Consider the following 17,479-nt stretch of genomic DNA (forward strand, 5'->3'; position numbering starts at 1 on the left):
AGGCACTCACAAATGCCCCCCCCCCCCCCCCCCCATTCCCTATGTAGTGCAGTACATTTGATCAGGACCCTGGTTAAAACTACCTAGGGAATAGGGTGACATTTAGGACCCTGTTTATTTCTCTGTCTGATCAAAGCCAACACCTACAGCAGCCTAATGGGGTGACAGCATCACATCTCCGGAATATTTTGTATTCTACTTTCCATTAATGAATTTACAGACTGATTTTACGTCAAGCACCGGGTCAGTTATGTTCAATGTGTTATTAGCAATAGGCCCTTTCTGGCTTTTTACACCTGTTCCCAAGCACTGAATTAGGCTATAGCGGTAATTTCTATTTAATAATCAATTAGATAATTGTCTAGGAATCTCACAATTCTATTTCTCTGCCCCAGTGGCGGCTCCTGAAAAAATTCTCAGGGGGGGCAATTTTTCTGATGATTTAGGTGACCTACACACATTTTAAAAAAGATATATCCAGCAACAACATGAAGACAGGGGCAGCATATAAGTCAATACCAGAAGCATTTATTGACTGATCTCAAAAGTGTTGGCTTACAAAAGCAAAATAAGTTATCACAGTAAAAATAATCAAGGGTGTTCTTTCACATTCCTCAACACTGCATAAACAATATGCATTTCCATAAAACACCTCATCTAATTGTGCCACAAAGTTGACAAGTCCAAGAAAAATACCAGGGTTGGTGGAGCCCTCAGTTTAATCTTTGCCTCGCAAAGCTAACTCAAACACTCCGCAAAACTTCACACACTGGATTAGCCGGCTGAGGATGTGGCGGTTCTTGCTAACCTCATCGTTGTGGCGGCGGACAGCTAGCCTGTATCCCTCATCCAGTTGAGTGGCAATGTTCACTCTCCCCAAAGCAGACAATCTCAAACAGCTATCCATGTGGGTCTTTGACAGCTCATGTTTCTTAATCTTTTCTGAAAGATGGTGCATGTCCGTTACACCAGTCGCTGTCCAAGCGGTGCTGTCTGCCGTGCCGCCTTCAGGGTGAAAGAGTAAGCAGGGGTAGCAGAAGACTGCATTAGCTACATCGCAGCCTGCTAGCCAGGTTTTTCGTTCGTACCAATTTTTGGAAAATCCTCGGGTGTAGGACTTTCCCCCTTTAGTAGAAACCTGTTGAATTATTAAATTTGGTCTGGGAGGTCCTAATTGTTTCGTTGCCATTTATCTTGATTTGTTCGCCGACAAAAAGGAACTTATTTTAAAGAGACAATCGAGATGCACTGAACGCTAGCCATCTTGACAGTAGTACGTGAATTGATTGACGCTGCTACCCGCTCTTTTCTTAGTTACGTTCATGGTTATGTTACGTATGACGAAAGCGCGTAAGTGCAAGCCCTCCCGGAACCCATAGAGATTGTATTGAAAGCTCTGATATTTGAAAAAAATAGATTTTACATGAGAGTCTATGAGAGACTTCTGGGCGATTTTCAACCTGACTGAAATCGCCCCAAAAGGGGCGGGGCCATTTGAAGCACGACTTTAGCCTGATTGGACATTTAGTGGCAGATCAGACATCTAGATTAGAACACTGATAACTACTGTTGCCGTGATATAATTGATTAGAAAAAAAATCCCTTCCTTTTCCCGTTTGGCAGTGCGTTGCCCATATCGCCCTAATGAACACACCGCCCGTGCTCTGCCCTCTCTTTTCAATTTGGCTGTAGGGCTTATAGGTTCTTTAGAAATGCAACTCTGCATCACTCGCTTGACTGGTCTTTATCATGGCCAATGAAAACTTTGACATCCCCTCATGGCTTAACGTATTACGCTTAGATTCATTAAACCATACATACAACACCAAGCGTCTTGGTTAAGGTTGGTCATTCTTTGTAATCAACTTGCAATTGATCATGGGGCTGTAGTTTGTATCAATGTTACATACAAAATGAAAGCTAGGCCTCGTCTCCAGTTGGCCTTGAGCCAATTGCTAATTAGGTAGGCCTACATCTACTGGTGTGAATCTTTTTGAAAAATTGATGTTTAGAAAGACAAACTATTTAGTGATGACTTGCATTAGGCTAAAGTTGGCTGTGGGACCAATCACTCAAACATTGATTTATTTAAATAATTGATGCTGACAAGGAGACACTTTCAATACTTTAGCCTGCATTAAATCAGTCCAAAAGAATAGATAGATGTCTTGAGACAGAGGACAACGTTGTATCATTGATGCTGGTAAAATATTGGATTATTATCTGAACAATACCAATGGAGCAGTTCACTCACTCTGCTGGTGCATCATACACAGGGCCGGATTAACTCACTCTGCTGGCGCATCATACACAGGGCCGGATTAACTCACTCTGCTGGCGCATCATACACAGGGCCGGATTATCTCACTCTGCTGATGCATCATACACAGGGCCGGATTAACTCACTCTGCTGGCGCATCATACACAGGGCCGGATTAACTCACTCTGCTGGCGCATCATACACAGGGCCGGATTAACTCACTCTAATGGCGCATCATACACAGGGCCGGATTAACTCACTCTAATGGCGCATCATACACAGGGCCGGATTAACTCACTCTGCTGGTGCATCATACACAGGGCCGGATTAACTCACTCTGCTGGCGCATCATACACAGGGCCGGATTAACTCACTCTGCTGGTGCATCATACACAGGGCCGGATTAACTCACTCTGCTGGCGCATCATACACAGGGCCGGATTAACTCACTCTGCTGGCACATCATACACAGGGCCGTATTATCTCACTCTGCTGATGCATCATACACAGGGCCGGATTAACCCACTCTGCTGGCGCATCATACACAGGGCCGGATTAACTCACTCTGCTGGCGCATCATACACAGGGCCGGATTAACTCACTCTAATGGCGCATCATACACAGGGCCGGATTAACTCACTCTAATGGCGCATCATACACAGGGCCGGATTAACTCACTCTGCTGGTGCATCATACACAGGGCCGAATTAACTCACTCTGCTGGCGCATCATACACAGGGCCGGATTAACTCACTCTGCTGGCGCATCATACACAGGGCCGGATTAACTCACTCTGCTGGTGCATCATACACAGGGCCGGATTAACTCACTCTGCTGGAGCATCATACACAGGGCCGGATTAACTCACTCTGCTGGTGCATCATACACAGGGCCGGAATAACTCACTCTGCTGGAGCATCATACACATTGCCGGATTAACTCACTCTGCTGGAGCATCATACACATTGCCGGATTAACTCACTCTGCTGGAGCATCATACACAGGGCCGGATTAACTCACTCTGCTGGAGCATCATACACAGGGCCGGATTAACTCACTCTGCTGGAGCATCATACACAGGGCCGGATTAACTCACTCTGCTGGAGCATCATACACGGGGCCGGATTAACTCACTCTGCTGGCGCATCATACACGGGGCCGGATTAACTCACTCTGCTGGCGCATCATACACGGGGCCGGATTAACTCACTCTGCTGGCGCATCATACACAGGGCCGGATTAACACACTATGCTGGTGCATCATACACGGGGCCGGATTAACTCACTCTGCTGGCGCATCATACACGGGGCCGGATTAACTCACTCTGCTGGCGCATCATACACGGGGCCGGATTAACTCACTCTGCTGGCGCATCATATACAGGGCCGGATTAACTCACTATGCTGGAGCATCATACACAGGGCCGGATTAACTCACTCTGCTGGCGCATCATACACGGGGACGGATTAACTCACTCTGCTGGCGCATCATACACGGGGCCGGATTAACTCACTCTGCTGGAGCATCATACACAGGGCCGGATTAACTCACTCTGCTGGAGCATCATACACAGGGCCGGATTAACTCACTCTGCTGGCGCATCATACACGGGGCCGGATTAACTCACTCTGCTGGCGCATCATATACAGGGCCGGATTAACTCACACTCTGCTGGAGCATCATACACAGGGCCGGATTAACTCACTCTGCTGGCGCATCATACACGGGGCCGGATTAACTCACTCTGCTGGCGCATCATACACGGGGCCGGATTAACTCACTCTGCTGGAGCATCATACACAGGGCCGGATTAACTCACTCTGCTGGAGCATCATACACAGGGCCGGATTAACTCACTCTGCTGGCGCATCATACACGGGGCCGGATTAACTCACTCTGCTGGCGCATCATACACGGGGCCGGATTAACTCACTCTACTGGAGCATCATACACGGGGCCGGATTAACTCACTCTGCTGGCGCATCATACACGGGGCCGGATTAACTCACTCTGCTGGCGCATCATACACGGGGCCGGATTAACTCACTCTGCTGGAGCATCATACACAGGGCCGGATTAACTCACTCTGCTGGAGCATCATACACAGGGCCGGATTAACTCACTCTGCTGGAGCATCATACACAGGGCCGTATTAACTCACTCTGCTGGCGCATCATACACAGGGCCGGATTAACTCACTCTGCTGGTGCATCATACACAGGGCCGGATTAACTCACTCTGCTGGCGCATCATACACAGGGCCGGATTAACTCACTCTGCTGGTGCATCATACACGGGGCCGGATTAACTCACTCTGCTGGCGCATCATACACAGGGCCGGATTAACTCACTCTGCTGGTGCATCATACACATGGCTGGATTAACTCACTCTGCTGGCGCATCATACACAGGGCCGGATTAACTCACTCTGCTGGCGCATCATACACAGGGCCGGATTAACTCACTCTGCTGGCGCATCATACACAGGGCCGGATTAACTCACTCTGCTGGCGCATCATACAAAGGGCCGGATTAACTCACTCTGCTGGTGCATCATACACAGGGCTGGATTAACTCACTCTGCTGGCGCATCATACACAGGGCCGGATTAACTCACTCTGCTGGAGTATCATACACAGGGCCGGATTAACTCACTCTGCTGGCGCATCATACACAGGGCCGGATTAACTCACTCTGCTGGTGCATCATACACAGGGCCGGATTAACTCACTCTGCTGGCGCATCATACACAGGGCCGGATTAACTCACTCTGCTGGCGCATCATACACAGGGCCGGATTATCTCACTCTGCTGATGCATCATACACAGGGCCGGATTAACTCACTCTGCTGGCGCATCATACACAGGGCCGGATTAACTCACTCTGCTGGCGCATCATACACAGGGCCGGATTAACTCACTCTGCTGGCGCATCATACACAGGGCCGGATTAACTCACTCTAATGGCGCATCATACACAGGGCCGGATTAACTCACTCTGCTGGAGCATCATACACGGGGCCGGATTAACTCACTCTGCTGGCGCATCATACACGGGGCTTAGGGGTTTCATTTTTTAAAATCCGGCCCTGTGTATGTTGCACTGACAAACTGAGATCAATCTGGTCTTGAATTCAAACAAACAATATCCCAGGCCAATGAAGCCACACACAGATTGTACAGTATTAGGATGATCTATCTATCTATCTATATATATATATATATATATATATATTTTTTTTTTTATTATAGGCTACAGTAGGCTACTAAATATAATGTCCAGTGGCACACTGACTCACCTAATGATGAAGATGAAACCGCAGGCTACTACTCACGGTGATGGCCGAAGCGCTCGTCTTGGCAAGATATCTCAAGATGAGCTACTTTGAAAAACAGTGCTGCTGTTAGCAAAACGTTGTGAATTGTTGAGAAAAAAGGTTTATATTGCTTCTACAGACGGATTAGTCTAATCTATTGAGAGGTAGGCTTTTGCTTACCAAACTCTACGTTTTTCCTGCAATTGTATTTTGAAATGTGTAAAAGGCAAACAGACAGCCGCAACCAACCATAGAACTATAATCCATAGATGGCAGTTCCCAATCAAGTCAGGACTGGCAGCCATTGCTAGCATACCCATGAGTTTAACACTCAAATTGCCAGGGCAAGAGGTTCCAAAACCTTTCTATGGATTATATGTCTATGGCCACAATGCAACAAGCTGTATATTTGGCGCCTGCTGCCTAAACAGCGGCCTTCCTGACTGTGGGCAACAGGAAACTGTCAAAATAAAGGAAACACTTGAGTATACCAGGGATAAAAAGCATATGTCATGGTTTAGGTCCACTTGTAGAATCTATGTCAAGGAGCGTTGAAGCTGTTCTGGCAGCTCATGGTGGCCCAACATTTTGACAGTTACCTGAATGCACACACATAAAAAGTGGATTCAATTTAAATATTGATCCTCTGTGGTTAAATGATGCTCTCTGATATATTGTGATCATTGAGAGAGGGCCCCTGTGGTTAAATGATGCTCTCTGATATATTGTGATCATTGAGAGAGGGCCCCTGTGGTTAAACGATGCTCTCTGATATATTGTGAGCATTCAGAGAGGGCCCCTGTGGTTAAACGATGCTCTCTGATATATTGTGAGCATTCAGAGAGGGCCCCTGTGGTTAAATTATGCTCTCTGATATATGGTGAGCATTGAGAGAGGGCCCCTGTGGTTGGAATATACAAAAAGTAATTGTTATTTGTTTGTTTTTTCCTCCAGGGCCCCCTATAGCCTTGTGCCCAGCCCCTGACTCACACAATTGACCAGTCACATTTATTTATTATGCATTTTATTTTTTATTTTTTATTAATCAGTTACCCAAACAAGTCAGGGCCCCCCCAGTTATCGACATGGGCCCCCTACCTCCTCTCCTCCCCCATCTGATGATTAGTGGCAGCAGGCAGCAGGCAGCAGAAGGCTGTCTACACTCATTGTTAGTGGGCTCCTGCATCCTCTTGTGGTTGGGGGTTGCAGTAAAAACATATAAAGGATATATGTAGTATATATTATTATTATTATTATAACATTTTTTGCTGCCTCTTGGGCCTCGAAGCAGGGGCTTCAGCACCGGTAAGCCCCTGCATTAAACCGGCCCTGGTCATTCACTCTGCTTGTGAGTCATTGACTTTCTTCTTGGAAAAGCGGTGACGGGCGCCTTTGTGTGGCTTTACGGAAAATGACACCAAAAGAGTTGAAAACTCTAATTCATAGGAATCCAATAAATCAGTAAACTTAAACGACAATTGCATTAATAATACGTGTTAAATCTACTGTTGAACAGATCGTATTGACATCTTTTTTCACACCTTTATGGTTACGCACAAGTTGACAATTAGGCTATAGACTTCACTTTCTGTACCGATTGGTCAACTTTGATAAGATAGGCCTTCAAGTTGATAACTTGGGCACTATCACTTATTCTAGCTAATAGTCTACTTAGGCTAAACAAATCCTTCATCATCGACAGTCCCATCTCTGAGGTCGCTGGCGATGCACAGCCCAGCGAACAGCTCTAGAGAACTATTTTAGAATTCATCCATCCCCTTTCCTGGACCAAGTTCCTTTGGGAAGACCAATAAAAAGCATGGGAAAATTCTCCCCACTTTTTCCGATTACAGGGCTGGTTAAAGAAAGCACACCCCACCGCCTGCCGAACATACCACAGAGTAGCAGAACGGAGCAACAGGCCTGGTGTAGGACTGAGGAGAAGTAAACAAGCAGAAGAACACAACTTTACGACTGACAGGTAAGGATGCGCCGCTTTTATCTTAAAACATATTTATTTTTAATGTAGGCTATTCTTATGACATATCGGTCGCCCATAACTTTTATTTTTCTTCTTAGAATTATCTGTGAGTTATGACTGTAATAATGATAGCGTTACATAAAAAGTGATGCATGCGTATGGCATTGTAGGCATTTAAATGATCTGTATAGCAAAGTCAATATGACAGATTAAATTAACATAGGGTTTGCTTACATTTAAGAGTATACAAAAATGGATCGAGTTTGCCCCAATTATTGGGGGATATATTTAATACTTTTGGATGGTAAATAGACCTGCACATACAGGAAAAATAAAATAAAATGTGCCATTAAACTACAACAAAGAAACATATGGAGTAAGACTGGATGGATGGACAGAAGGACAGGGACACAGATGGACAGATACACAGAAGGACAGGGGCACAGAAGGACAGGGACACAGGTGGACAGATGGACAGAAGGACAGGGACACAGATGGACAGGGACACAGGTGGCCAGAAGGACAGGGACACAGATGGACAGATGGACAGAAGGACAGGGACACAGATGGACAGATGGACAGAAGGACAGGGACACAGATGGACAGGGACACAGATGGACAGGGACACAGGTGGACAGGGACACAGAAGGACAGGGACACAGGTGGCCAGATGGACAGAAGGACAGATGGACAGAAGGACAGGGACACAGGTGGACAGAAGGACAGGGACACAGGTGGACAGAAGGACAGGGACACAGATGGACAGATGGACAGAAGGACAGGGACACAGATGGACAGAAGGAAAGGGACACAGATGGACAGGGGCACAGATGGACAGGGACACAGGTGGACAGGGACACAGAAGGACAGGTGGCCAGATGGACAGAAGGACAGGGACACAGGTGGACAGATGGACAGAAGGACAGAAGAACAGGGACACAGATGGACAGGTGGACAGAAGGACAGGGACACAGATGGACAGGGACACAGGTGGACAGATGGACAGAAGAACAGGGACACAGATGGACAGGTGGACAGAAGGACAGGGACACAGATGGACAGGGACACAGATGGACAGGGACACAGATGGACAGGGACACAGAAGGACAGGGACACAGATGGACAGGGACACAGGTGGACAGGGACACAGATGGACAGGGACACAGGTGGACAGATGGACAGAAGGACAGGGACACAGATGGAAAGGGACACAGGTGGACAGATGGAAAGAAGGACAGGAACACAGATGGACAGGAACACAGATGGACAGGGACACAGAAGGACAGGGACACAGGTGGACAGATGGACAGAAGGACAGGGACACAGAAGGACAGACGGACAGAAGGACAGGGACACAGGTGGACAGATGGACAGGGACACAGATGGACAGGTGGACAGATGGACAGGGACACAGATGGACAGGGACACAGGTGGACAGAAGGACAGGGACACAGGTGGCCGGATGGACAGTGTTAATATTTCTGGCCTCACATAACATTGTTTTAACAGAGGATTGTGACCGTGCAGTAGTGATTGAGGGGGAAGCTAGAAAGAAGAGGCCATTTACAGTACCTCCAGCGCCCCCAACAGGACACAGTTTTATTGTAACCCTTCGACAACCTGATTTAACTTGTCAACTAATCATCAAGCCCTCAACGAGTTGAATGAGGTGTGTTTGTCAAGGACTACAACGAATCTGTGTACTGTTGGGGGTACTCGAGGACCAGGGTTGGGAAACATTGAGTCATACAGTATACAGCTAAACAGGACTGGCCTTGTGAAATGCTGTGTCAGTATTTGTGTTTATTATGGATCCCCGTTAGCTGTTGCCACGGCAGCAGCTACTCTTCCTGGGGTCCGGCAAAATTAAGGCAGTTATACAATTTTTAAAACATTACAATACATTCATAACGGATTTCACAACACACTAAGTGTGTGCCCTCAGGCCCCTACTCTACTACCACATATCTACAACACAACATCCACGTAATACCTGTGTGTATAGTGTGTATGTTATCATGTGTTTGTATGCATGAGTCTGTGCCTATGTCTGTGTTGCTTTACGGTCCCTGCTGTTCCATAAGGTGTATTTTCATCTGGGTTTTTTTCAATCTGATTCTACTGCTTGCATCAGTTACTTGATGTGGAATAGAGTTCCATGTAGTCATGGCTCTATGTAGTACTGTGCGCCTCCCATAGTCTGTTCTGGACTTGGGGACTGTGAAGAGACCTCTGGTGGCATGTCTTGTGGGGTATGCAAGGGTGTCTGAGCTGTGTGCTAGTCATTTAAACAGACAGCTCGGTGCTTTCATCATGTCAGTCTTCTCACAAATATAAGTAGCGATGAAGTTAACCTCTCCTCCACATTGAGCCAGGAGAGATTGACATGCATATTATGAATGTTTGCTCTACAGTATGTCTATATCCAAGGGCCAGCCGTGCTGCCCTGTTCTGAGCCAATTGTAATTTTCCTAAGTCCCTCTTTGTGGCACCTGACCACACGACTGAACAGTAGTCTAGGAGCGACAAAATTAGTGCCTGTAGGATCTGCCTTGTTGATAGTGTTGTTAAAAAGGTAGAGCAGCGCTTTAAAATGGACAGACTTCTCCCCATCTTAGCTACTGTTGTATCAATATGTTTTGACCATGACAGTTTACAATCCAGGGTTACTCCAAGCAGTTTAGTCACCTCAACTTGCTCAATTTCCACATTATTTATTACAATTTAGTTGAGGTTTAGTGAATGATTTGTCCCAAATACAATGCTTTTAGTTTTTGAAATATGTAGGACTAACTTATTCCTTGCCACTCATTCTGAAACTAACTGCAGCTCTTTGTTAAGTGTTACAGTCATTTCAGTCGCTGTAGTAGCTGACATGTATAGTGTTGAGTCATCCGCATATATAGATACATTGGCTTTACTCAAAGCCAGTGTCATGTCGTTAATAAAGATTGAAAAAAGTATGGTACCTAGACAGCTGCCCTGGGGAATTCCTGATTCTACCTGGATTATGTTGGAGAGGCTACAATTAAAGAACGCCCTCTGTGTTCTGTTAGACAGGTAACTCTTTATCCACAATATAGCTCAGTGAGCTCCTCCTGCCCCAAAAAAAGAGAGCGTGAGTGAGCGAGAGAGAGAGAGAGAGAGAGAGAGAGAGAGAGAGAGAGAGAGAGAGAGAGAGAGAGAGAGAGAGAGCGAGAGAGAGAGAGCGAGAGAGAGAGAGCGAGAGCGAGAGCGAGAGAGAGAGAAAGAGCACGTGAGCGAGAGCGTGAGCGAGAGCGAGAGAGAGAGCCCAATAACTACCGTGGGATATGCGTCAACAACAATCTTGGGAAAATCCTCTGCATTATCATTAACAGCAGACTAGTTCATTTCCTCAGTGAAAACAATGCCCTGAGCAAATGTCAAATTGGCTTTTTACCAAATTACCGTACGACAGACCACGTATTCACCCTGCACACCCTAATTGACAAACAAACAAACCAAAACAAAGGCAAAGTCTTCTCATGCTTTGTAGATTTCAAAAAAGCTTTTGACTCAATTTGGCATGAGGGTTTGCTATACAAATTGATGGAAAGTGGGGTTGGGGGAAAAACATACGACATTATAAAATCCATGTACACAAACAACAAGTGTGCGGTTAAAATTGGCAAAAAACACACACATTTCTTTCCACAGGGCCGTGGGGTGAGACAGGGATGCAGTTTAAGCCCCACCCTCTTCAACATATATATCAACGAATTGGCGAGGGCACTAGAACAGTCTGCAGCACCCGGCCTCACCCTACTAGAATCTGAAGTCAAATGTCTTCTGTTTGCTGATGATCTGGTGCTTCTGTCACCAACCAAGGAGGGCCTACAGCAGCACCTAGATCTTCTGCACAGATTCTGTCAGACCTGGGCCCTGACAGTAAATCTCAGTAAGACAAAAATAATGGTGTTCCAAAAAAGGTCCAGTTGCCAGGACCACAAATACAAATTCCATCTAGACACCGTTGCCCTAGAGCACACAAAAAACTATACATACCTCGGCCTAAACATCAGCGCCACAGGTAACTTCCACAAAGCTGAGAACGATCTGAGAAACAAGGCAAGAAGGGCCTTCTATGCCATCAAAAGGAACATAAAATTTGACATACCAATTAGGATCTGGCTAAAAATACTTGAATCAGTTATAGAACCCATTGCCCTTTATGGTTCTGAGGTCTGGGGTCCGCTCACCAACCAAGAATTCACAAAATGGGACAAACACCAAATTGAGACTCTGCATGCAGAATTCTGCAAAAACATCCTCCGTGTACAACGTAAAACACCAAATAATGCATGCAGAGCAGAATTAGGCCAATACCCGCTAATTATCAAAATCCAGAAAAGAGCCGTTAAATTCTATAACCACTTAATAGGAAGCGATTCCCAAACCTTCCATAACAAAGCCATCACCTACAGAGAGATGAACTTGGAGAAGAGTCCCCTAAGTAAGCTTGTCCTGGGGCTCTGTTCACAAACACAAACAGACCCCACACAGCCCCAGGACAACAACAACAACACAATTAGACCCAACCAAATCATGAGAAAACAAAAAGAGAATTACTTAACACATTGGAAAGAACAAACAAAAAAACAGAGCAAACTCGAATGCTATTTGGCCCTAAGCAGAGAGTACACAGTGGCAGAATACCTGACCACTGTGACTGACCCAAACTTAAGGAAAGCTTTGACTATGTACAGACTCAGTGAGCATAGCCTTGTTATTGAGAAAGGCCGCCGTAGGCAGACCTGGCTCTCAAGAGAAGACAGGCTATGTGCACACTGCCCACAAAATGAGGTGGAAACTGAGCTGCACTTCCTAACCTCCTGCCAAATGTATGACCATATTAGAGACACATATTTCCCTCAGATTACAGCGATCCACAAAGAATTCGAAAACAAACCCAATTTTGATAAACTCCCTTATCTACTGGGTGAAAACCCACAGTGTGCCATCACAGCTGCAAGATTTGTGACCTGTTGCCACAAGAAAAGGGCAACCAGTGAAGAACAAACACCATTCTAAGTACAACTCATATTTATGTTTATTTATTTTCCCATTTGTACTTTAACTATTTGCACATTGTTACAACACTCTGTATATACATAATATGACATTTGAAATGTCTTTATTCTTTTGAAACTTCTGAGTGTAATGTTTACTGTTAATATTTATTGTTTATTTCACTTTTGTTTACTATCTACTTCACTTGCTTTGGCAATGTTAACATACGTTTCCCATGCCAATAAAGCCCTTAAATTGAAATTGAAATTGAATTGAGAGCGAGAGCGAGAGCGAGATCGAGAGAGAGAGAGAGAGAGAGAGAGCGAGAGAGAGCAAGAGAGAGCGAGAGAGAGCAAGAGAGAGCGAGAGAGAGAGACAGACAGACAGAGAGAGAGAGAGAGAGAGACAGAAAAAGAGAGAGAGAGAGAGAGAGAGCAACAGACAGACAGACAGACAGACAGACAGACAGACAGACAGACAGACAGACAGACAGACAGACAGAGAGAGAGAGAGAGACAGAGAGAGAGAGAGACAGAAAAAGAGAGAGAGAGAGAGAGAGAGCAACAGACAGACAGACAGAGATAGAGAGACAGACAGACAGACAGACAGACAGACAGACAGACAGACAGACAGACAGACAGACAGACAGACAGACAGACAGACAGACAGAGAGAGAGAGAGAGAGAGACAGACAGAGAGACAGACAGACAGACAGACAGACAGAGAGAGAGAGAGAGAGAGAGAGAGAGAGAGAGAGAGAGAGAGAGAGAGAGAGAGAGAGAGAGAGAGAGAGAGAGAGAGAGAGAGAGAGAGAGAGAGAGAAAACAAACAACCAAACAGATAAAAGTCAGGAGTTGGCCCAGTTCACAGGATGTTTATGTACTTGTGGTGTGTGTGTGTGTGAGAATCATGTGGACATTTCAGGGGACAGCATAACAACAGTCCCCCCAGGGGAGCGTAGACTGGAAGAGACCCAGCATTGTACGTCACTGAGACAGACAAAAACGGTTGCAGAGAATCATGAATCTCATTCTGAACGTTGCGTAAATGTAATGAAATCAATATCATATAACACCAGTGAAGTATGCTGAGAACGACAACTGTGTTACGTAATATGATACAGACAAAAAAAGCCTAAAATAATTGATTTGTAATACTATTCCTAGGGTTTCATTGTTTATTGTATGATAAGACCAAAAACATGAAGGTGGAAAATACCCTAAGCATGGTACATGTGTTGGGTGGTGAGCTCATGGAGGTGTGATGTTGTGTTCTGCCGCACGTGATTTCTTGTAAAAGGCAAGGCACTATTATTCTAGAAACTTCCAGGAGCCATGTTAGATCACGCAGGGCACGTGGTGCTTACGAAATAACATGTTTTTAAAAGCCAAAATGAGATATCAGTTCAGTCACATGTAAAACATAAAGGTGATTCAGTCACAGGTAGAACATAAAGGTGCTTCAGTCACAGATAAAACATAAAGGTGCTTCAGTCACAGGTAAAACATAAAGGTGCTTCAGTCACAGATAAAACATAAAGGTGCTTCAGTCACAGATAAAACATAAAGGTGTTTCAGTCACAGATAAAACATAAAGGTGCTTCAGTCACAGATAAAACATAAAGGTGTTTCAGTCACAGGGAAAATATAAAGGTGCTTCAGTCACAGATAAAACATAAAGGTGTTTCAGTCACAGATAGAACATAAAGGTGTTTCAGTCACAGATAGAACATAAAGGTGCTTCATAGTAGTAGGTGTTGTTATTATGTTGTAATAATTTAGAAACGTTTTGACGGCACCCCGGAATTGGTATTCAGATGTTTCACCTAGTTTCACCGGTGTGTGTGTGTGTGTGTGTGTGAGAGAGAGTCTGTTTTTATTGTGTGTGTATGCTGATATACAGCACATTATCAAATGTTTTTACGTTGTGTATGGTGTGTTAACATGAGCGTGTTCACCTGTCACCCCCCTGTAGGTGACAGAGGATGTCCAGGGCTGACTGGTCCTTCCTGGAGCACCTGTTGGAGGAGGGGCAGGAGTATAGCACCGGGGTGGGCCGTGTCTGGCTCACTGTCCTCTTCCTGTTCCGCATGCTGGTCCTGGGCACCGCCGCAGAGTCAGCCTGGGACGACGAACAGGTCGACTTCGTCTGTAATACCAGGCAACCTGGATGTACCGCCGTGTGTTACGACAAAGCCTTCCCCATATCACATTACCGGTATTTTGTCCTCCAGGTTATTTTTGTTTCAACACCGACTGTTTTTTACTTTGGATATGTGGCCATGAGGAAGAAGAAGAAAGAGGAGAAGGAGGAGGAGAGGACAGAGGAGAGGACGGAGGAGGGAGGTGGTGGTGAGGGAGGGGAGAGGGGAGGAGTAAAGAAGGATAGGGAGAAGAAGAGGGAGGTGAGAAAGGGGGATGAGATCGAAGAACCAGAGGAGGAGAAAGGAGGGGGAAAGGTGGTGAAACCTCTTCCAGAGACTCCTAAGCTGAAGGGACGTCTTCTCTGTGCCTACGCCACCAGCATCCTCCTCAAGGTCCTCCTGGAGGTCGGCTTCATCGTCGGACTATGGTACCTCTACGGCTTCGTGATGCCGGCCCGGTTCGAGTGCGTCCGGGCCCCCTGTCCTCACACGGTGGACTGCTTCGTCTCCAGACCCACGGAGAAGACCATCTTCACCATCTACACCCAGGCCATCGCTGGAGTCTCTCTCCTTCTCAACCTGGTAGAGCTCCTCCACCTCTTCCAGCTAGCCATCACCCACCACCTGGAGAAGCGCTATGCCCAGGAGCAGTACACCTTTCCTGGCATAGCTGGGGTCCGAATCCAGCCTGACGCTCCAGGGCTGGAGATGGAGATGCAGCGAGCTCCGTCTTACCAGGAGAAGGGCCATCTGTATTTGCCCATGGGGGAGGACGGCTACGCCAAGCCCAGTGAGAGTTATCTGGACCTGGGGTCGAGAGCAGGGATGGACCCTGGTGGTGACCTGCTCCCCAGTTATCTGAACTGTATGGGGGTGATGAGGACTACACACTCTTCAGGGAGAGCGCACCCTAAGAAATACAACACACAACACACACATAGCAACAGCAAACACAGTAAGGGTGCCCAGAAGGGACACAGCAACAAACACAGTAAGCATTATGTATGAGGAAACATGAGAGGTTTGGGTTCTGTGGTCCTCTGTAGCTCAATTGGTAGAGCACGGCGCTTGTAACGCCAGGGTAGTGGGTTCGATCCCCGGGACCACCCATACGTAAAAATGTATGCACACATGACTGTAAGTCGCTTTGGATAAAAGCGTCTGCTAAATGGCATATTATTATTATTATTTATATTATTTAATAGGAATAAGCCATGTGCCACTACAGACTGACACAGTCAGTTCCAAGGGGGTTGGAGTGCCCTTCCAAGGGGGGTTGGGGTGCCCTTCCAAGGGGGGTTGGGGTGCCCTTCCAAGGGGGGCTGGGGTGCCCTTCCAAGGGGGGCTGGGGTGCCCTTCCAAGGGGGGTTGGAGTGCCCTTCCAAGGGGGGTTGGAGTGCCCTTCCAAGGGGGGTTGGAGTGCCCTTCCAAGGGGGGCTGGGGTGCCCTTCCAAGGGGGGTTGGGGTGCCCTTCCAAGGGGGGTTGGGGTGCCCTTCCAAGGGGGGTTGGGGTGCCCTTCCAAGGGGGGTTGGGGTGCCCTTCCAAGGGGGGCTGGGGTGCCCTTCCAAGGGGGGTTGGGGTGCCCTTCCAAGGGGGGTTGGGGTGCCCTTCCAAGGGGGGTTGGGGTGCCCTTCCAAGGGGGGTTGGAGTGCCCTTCCAAGGGGGGCTGGGGTGCCCTTCCAAGGGGGGTTGGAGTGCCCTTCCAAGGGGGGTTGGAGTGCCCTTCCAAGGGGGGTTGGAGTGCCCTTCCAAGGGGGGTTGGGGTGCCCTTCCAAGGGGGGTTGGGGTGCCCTTCCAAGGGGGGTTGGGGTGCCCTTCCAAGGGGGGCTGGGGTGCCCTTCCAAGGGGGGCTGGGGTGCCCTTCCAAGGGGGGTTGGAGTGCCCTTCCAAGGGGGGTTGGAGTGCCCTTCCAAGGGGGGTTGGAGTTTCCAAGGAAACAAATGCACAAGAATAAGGAAACACTTTACTTTGACATATATCGCATTATTATATGGCTGTTATAACACATATATAAGAGTGTAAAAACCCACAAAACCTACCACGGTAGTTATTTTATGGCTCGTTATAACACATACAGTACCAGTCAAAGGTTTGGACACACCTACTCATTCAAGGGTTTTTATTTTATTTTACTATTTTCTACATTGTAGGATAATAGTGATGACATCAAAACTATGAGATAACACATATGGAATCATGTAGTAACCAGATAAGTGTTAAACAAATCAAAATATATTTTAGATTTTGGATTCTTCAAAGTAGCCACCCTGTGCATTGACGACAGCTTTGCACATTCTTGGCATTCTCTCAACCAGCTTCACCTGGAATGCTTTTCCAACAGTCTTGGAGTTCCCACATATGCTGAGCACTTGTTGGCTGTTTTTCCTTCACTCTGCGGTCCAACTCATCCCAAACCATCTCAATTGGGTTGAGGTCGGGTGATTGTGGAGACCAGGTCATCTGATGCAGCACTCCATCACTCTCCTTCTTGGTCAAATAGCCCTTACACAGCCTGGAGGTGTGTTGGGTCATTGTCCTTTTGAAAAGCAAATGATAGTCCCACTAAGCGCAAACCAGATGGGATGGCGTCTCGCTGCAGAATGCTGTGGTAGCCATAATGGTTAAGTGTGCCTTGAATTCTAAATAAATAACCGACAGTGTCACCAGCAAAGCACCCTCACATCATAACACCTCCCCCTCCATGCTTCATGGTGGGAACCTCACATGCAAGATCATCCATTACCC

At 46.8% G+C, this 17,479-nt stretch overlaps 1 protein-coding gene across 1 annotated transcript; it reads left to right on the forward strand.

Annotated features, from left to right (window-relative positions):
• The first annotated feature begins 7,472 nt into the window (after window positions 1-7,472).
• LOC311116378 (gap junction alpha-6 protein-like) lies at window positions 7,473-15,844 on the forward strand. The gene is made up of 2 exons (XM_084191459.1): window positions 7,473-7,559; window positions 14,565-15,844. Exon 2 carries the CDS (start codon window positions 14,575-14,577, stop codon window positions 15,739-15,741), a length of 1,167 nt encoding a protein of 388 aa, XP_084047585.1. The 5' UTR covers window positions 7,473-7,559; window positions 14,565-14,574; the 3' UTR covers window positions 15,742-15,844.
• The last annotated feature ends 1,635 nt before the right edge of the window (window positions 15,845-17,479 follow it).

Source organism: Coregonus lavaretus (genome assembly GCF_964263955.1).
Source record: "Coregonus lavaretus genome assembly, contig: HAP1_SCAFFOLD_2522, whole genome shotgun sequence".
NCBI classification, from domain to species: domain Eukaryota; kingdom Metazoa; phylum Chordata; class Actinopteri; order Salmoniformes; family Salmonidae; genus Coregonus; species Coregonus lavaretus.

What these genes read in the sequence shown, in the direction of transcription:
- LOC311116378 (XM_084191459.1), top strand. Translation starts at nt 14,575, where the DNA reads ATGTCCAGGGCTGACTGGTCCTTCCTGGAGCACCTGTTGGAGGAGGGG.